General features: G+C 39.7%; 1 protein-coding gene across 1 annotated transcript in view; it reads right to left on the minus strand.

Moving 5' to 3' along the window:
* Positions 1-5,748, minus strand: part of otogl (otogelin-like) — a 171,535-nt gene extending 165,787 nt beyond the window's left edge. The window contains exons 1-2 of the mRNA XM_072269291.1: positions 5,708-5,748; positions 606-654 (exon numbers count right to left, since the gene is read on the minus strand). Of these exons, the coding sequence (XP_072125392.1) occupies positions 606-654; positions 5,708-5,748 (90 nt within the window). The remainder of the gene's footprint in view (positions 1-605; positions 655-5,707) is intronic.
* Positions 5,749-6,000: the final 252 nt, after the last annotated feature.

Below are 6,000 nucleotides of genomic sequence, written 5' to 3' on the forward strand. Positions count from 1 at the left end.
TGTGCTCAGACAACTAATGGATCATAACATCATCTTCAAAGTTAAGTAATCTGCTTAATGCAATCTTTTGGGCCATACACTACTAATAAAGTACTGGTATGGCACTCAGAATGAAAGTAGCTTGAATTTCTTATTAATTACAGTAAAGGCATTATTATTACAGATCATATTATATAAAACAATGATTATTATCTTTTAAATGTTTTGCAAATTCAAAAAATAAGTTTCAATAATTACAATAAGTGCAACTTCATTTTTATTTTTACAGCTTTGTCTTCATTTTGAACTTTCCGTACCCATGCCTTTTATAACCCCCAGAACCTTTAAGTCTTCTTTTACAACCATCAGTCCGTCCGAGTCAATTAAGGTTCTGTAACTTATATTCGTTTATAAATTAGTTTTAATGTTGGCATTTTATCAAATGAAGATGATATTTGATTTCAGACGGCATTTTCAAAGTTGCAGAAAACTAGTAACTAAACATTATTAAAAATGCCTGCCTAAGCACAGTATTGAAACTTCATCTTTTAAAGCTTTTATGGCAGCAAGCTACACAAAGAGTTCATTGTCACGACAGAATTACTTTAGAGTTCATCTTAGCATACCTCTACCGCAAGGAGATTCCGTTTCTGGAGAACTGCATCAAATCTGCTCCTGTGAGAAAAGAACCGCATCAATACGTCAAATTCCAAAAATATGTGATACCTGACTTGGCGAACAGAGGGTTAGAATAGAACAATATCACATTCTGCGATTTGATTCCACTTCAGTTATTCTTAAAATTAAACAGCTTTATGACTTGCCTTCTTGATTGGTTTTGCCCACGAAAAGAGGTTTCAAAACGTGATCCTATTAGAAAGATACGAAATACTTGGTTAAGTCCCTTCGGGGTGTGTAGAATCAATCTCGTTGAATAACTGTTAAATTGCAAAGTCTTAGACACAAAACCTTCACTTAGACACAAGAGAGTTTTTTTTTAAATAAAACTAGACCATAACAGTTTTATAAAGGAAACAATTTGTTCCGCGATACCACCATTATTGATGATATTTACAAAGTTTCAGACTTAGAATAGGTGCATTTGTTTCAAGATGCACCCCTTGTAGGTATCTCCAAACTTCCGTTAACATCGCTTATACACTTCCACATTTAATCAAATACTTTGCGATTGACATTGAATAAAAGCAAGCAAAATGTAAATAAACCCAGGTGCGAATACGTAGTAACTTGGTTTTCCAGTAATTAAATTCGTTTCCTTCGCGCTCTGTATTTTTGCAATTATTTCCGCTTTAACGCATTCCCCTGTAAAATCAAACAACTCTCCTCGGAAAAAAAATGGCTGGCTTCGAAAGATCTTGTAACATACTGTACGTGCTTACCTTGAAATAACTGAAGAAATGAGTAAAGCACTAACACACTCCACGGTAACATTAATTTAAGTTTCCGAGCAATGTTCATCTCAATGGATCTCTGCTGTGAACGAAGAAAGATTCGTTCTAATCAAACGGAATTACAATGTCATGTTAGACCAATTGGTTTACAAAATGCTACAGTTTTTTTCCCCGAACAGAAAACGCAAGGTATCAGTTACGAGAAAATGTTCAACTCCGTGTGGCGACGTTCCGCTACGCCTGGGGGTTCATTAATTATGCGTCCCAGGACAATGTGGGTTTGTTGCTGGAGGCAGCCGGCGGAGTGACCTTGTGAATGCAGCAGTTCAACTTAGTTTACTAAATTACGCAACTAAGTATATATATTAAAAAAACTTTGCTTGGTCACCAGAGATGTAAACCAAAATAATGATCGAAATTATCTGTTGGGGTTTCGTGTGATAATAAGCCGACCCTAATCTTATGTCGAGTTCAAACTTTCCAAACTCTGGAACGGACAGCAAATTACGGTGATGGAACAGTTTTGGTATCGGAAACCTGCGGATACAGCAGCACTTCTGTGCTTGGAGTTTGGGTGTCCGCAGCCTTGTCGACTCAGGGAGCATAGAGCTCGCGTCGAATATTTTCCCCTTTCTCAACAATAAACAGCAAAAGTAAATCGACAAGTATGGCCAATATACATTCTGCAGCGTCATTAGTACACTTTTGTTTTGGGTGGGGTGATCTAGTAACACCTGGACAGAGATGCGTTTTACTATTAGAAAGTTCCTAATGTGCATGGAAAGCATGGAAGTAACACCAGTTAATGGAACTAGTCAAGAAGGCACTGAATAGCAATTAAACTGTGCTACTTCAGACTCTATTATTGTAAGAATAACACACTGCATTGTTGTTGCATAACCTGTAGTTATATAACACACTGAATCATTTGATTTGGAACAGCAAAGTTCTATTTGAATATCACTGTCTCTGAACAGTTAACTAATGAATAAAACCCACTTTTCTTTCCTTGAAATCCAGTACCTGAACATATCTCAATAATGTCAGAATCAAGTTTATTATCATTTGCATGTGATGCGAAATTTGTTAACTTAGCAGCAGCAGTTCAATATAATACATAATATAGCAGAGAGAAAAAAATAATAAATAAGTAAATCAATTAACACACATAAAAGTTGCTGGTGAACGCAGCAGGCCAGGCAGCATCTATAGGAAGAGGTACAGTCAACGTTTCGGGCTGAGACCTGACGAAGGGTCCTGGCCCAAAACGTCGACTGTACCTCTTCCTATAGATGCTGCCTGGCCTGCTGCATTCACCAGCATTTTTTATGTGTGCTGCTTGAATTTTCAGCATCTGCAGATTTCCTTGTGTTTGTGAAATATACATATATTGAGTAGATTTTCTTAAACATGCAAAAAACAGAAATACTGTATATTTTAAAAAGTGAGGTAGTGTCCAAGGGTTCAATGTCCATTTAGGAATTGGATGGCAGAGGGGAAGAGGCTGTTCCTGAATCACTGAGTGTGTGCCTTCAGGCTTCTGTACCTCCTTCCAGATGATAACAGTGAGAAAAGGGCATGCCCTGGGTGCTGGAGGTCCTTAATAATGGACGCTGCCTTTTTGAGACATCACTCCCTGAAGATGTCCTGGGTACTTTGTAGGCTACTGCCCAAGATGGAGCTGACTAGATTTACAACCTTCTGCAGCTTCTTTCGGTCCCATGCAGTAGCCCCTCCATACCAGACAGTGATGCAGCCTGTCAGCATACTCTCCATGGTACAACTATAGAAAGAGTGTATTTGTTGACATGCCATATCTCTTCAAACTCCTAATGAAGTATAGCCGCTGTCTTGCCTTCTTTATAACTACATCGACATGTTGGGACCAGGTTAGATCCTCAAAGATCTTGACACCCAGAAACTTGAAACTGCTCACTCTCTCCACTTCTGATCCCTCTATGAGGATTGGTGTGTGTTCATTCGTCTTACCCTTCCTGAAGTCCACAATCAGCTCTATCGTCTTACTGACATTGAGTGCCAGGTTGTTGCTGCAGCACCATTCCACTAGTTGGTATATCTCACTCCTGTACGTCTTTTCGTCACCACCTGAGATTCTACCAACAATGATTGTATCATCAGCAAATTTATAGATGATATTTGAGTTATGCCTAGTCATAGGTATATAGAGAGTAGAGCACACACCACTGAGGTACGCCAGTGTTGATAGTCAGCGAGGGGGATATATTATCACCAACCCACACAGATTGTGGTCTTCCAGTTAGGAAGTCGAGGATTCAATTGCAGAGGGAGGTACAGAGGCCCAGGTTCTGCAACTTCTCAATCAGGATTGTGAGAATGATGGTATTAAATGCTGAGCTATAGTCGATGAACAGCATCCTGACATAGGTGTTTGTGTTGTCCAGGTGGTTTAAAGCCATGTGGAGAGCCATTGAGATTGCATCTGCCATTAACCTATTGTGCCAATAGGCAAATTGCAATGGGTCCAGGTCCTTGCTGAGGCAGGCGTTCATTCTAGCCATGACCAACCTCTCAAAGCATTTCATCACTGTCGACGTGAGTGCTACCAGGTGATAGTCATTAAGGCAGCTCATATTATTCTTCTTAGGCACTGGTATAATTGTCTTTTTGAAGCAAGTGGGAACTTCCATCTGTAGCAGTGAGAGGTTAAAAATATCCTTAAGTACTCCTGCTAGTTGGTTGGCACAGGTTTTCAGAGCCTTACCAGGTACTCCATCGGGACCTTCCACCTTGCGAGGTTTCACTCTCTTTAAAGACAGCCCAACATCGGCCTCTGAAATGAAGATCACAGGGTCATAGGGTGCAGCAGGGATCTTCGCAGCTGTAGTTGTGTTCTCCCTTTCAAAGCGGGCATAGAAGGCATTGAGTTCATCTGGTAGTGAAGCATTGCTGCCATTCATACTATTGGGTTTTGTTTTGTAGGAAGTAATGTGTTGCAAACCCTGCCAGAGTTGCCATGCATCTGAAATCACCTCCAACCTCATTCGAATTTGTCTCTTCACCCTTGAAATAGCCCTCAACAAATCATACCTGCTTTTCTGATACGGGCCTGGGTTGCCAGACTTGAATGCCACAGATCTAGCCTTGAGATCTGCAAAGTCAGGGGACTTTGTGTGTATAGAGGTCCTTGGAAACAGTCAGAATGGTTAACAAGGTTGCTAAAATATGCAACTTATTTCATTTTAGGTCTAAAACAAAAGATCAAGGATGTTCCCCTGCTCCATTTGAAGCATAATCAGAAAGTCATATAACTCAAAGCTGTTTTTTTTGCCCAACCTGCCTATATATTTTCATCCCATTTTCAGCTCACACCCATAGCTTGAATACAGTGGTGTTTCAAATGCTCGTCTAAAATGTTCTTAAATATTGTGTGAACCTGTCTCCTGACTCCACTTTGCTCTCTGCGTCAGACAGTATTGTCCATATTTCAAACGCTCCTCATGTAAATTGATACTTCTTCAAGTCAACTTTAAAATTCCTGTCTCTTACACCCCTACAATTAACCTGTGCTTTTTGGTTATAGACAGTTCTATTAAAGGGATTTCTTCCCTCACCATCCACTATCTATGTCTCTCTTAATTTTATATGCTTCAATCACATTTCCCCTCAGCCTTCTACATTGCAAAGCCAACAACCCCAGCCTATCCCCTCTCTTGAGTTGGCTGAAGCACTTCATCCCAGGCAACATTCATAGGGTGGTTAGAGTGTTATTACAACTTCCAAGGAGCTAGAAGTTCAATTCCGGCGTCATCCATAAGGAGTTTGTACACTCTCCTTGTGAACCATGTGGGTTCCCTCCGGGTGCTCCGGTTTCCTCCCACAGTCCAAAGCCACACTGGTTAATAGGTTAATTTGTCATTGTAAATTTTCCTGTGGTTAGGCTAGTGTTAAATAGGTGGGTTGCTGGGCAGTGTGACTCAAGCCGAAAGGGCCTGTTCCATGCAGCATCTCTAAATAAATAAACAAACAAACAAACAAACATTCAAGTAAGTGGCCACTGCTCGCTTTCAAACATTATGCTTCTCTGATGTGGAAACAGAACAGCACACAAGACTTCAGCTATGGACTAAGTAATGTTTTAAAAAGTTATGCGGTAACTGTTCTTATTCTTTCATTCAACATTGCAAGCTAACAGTAGTTAGCGAATATCTCATCTTAGCCAGCTCATCTTCCTTTCAATGAATTAATTCTTGTGCACCAGTTGTCACAGAATATCAGCAATTGTTGTCCCTCATCCTCTGGCTTCTCTCGTGAACCCAATTTTGCATCCAATTTACCAATATGCTTTGTCTTCCTGGGATTTTACTTTTGGATCCATGTTCGACCTTGCAAAAGGTCTCACTGAAGTTCAGATTGACTACGCCAGCTGGATTACCGAAAACAAGACATTTACAATATTCAAAATCTTAAAACTCAAGTTGTTTCTGAAAGTCTTCTCTATCTCAATTATCTTTAACAATATTTCTTTTGCTAGAAATAGTTTAATGTTATTATAATTATTTTCCTTTAAATAAGAGACAGAAGAGCATAAAGAATAGGAGCAGGCAATTTGACCATGGCTTGTCTACCT

This window comes from Mobula birostris, chromosome 9, assembly GCF_030028105.1.
Source record: "Mobula birostris isolate sMobBir1 chromosome 9, sMobBir1.hap1, whole genome shotgun sequence".
In the NCBI taxonomy this organism is placed as follows: Eukaryota; Metazoa; Chordata; class Chondrichthyes; order Myliobatiformes; family Myliobatidae; genus Mobula; species Mobula birostris.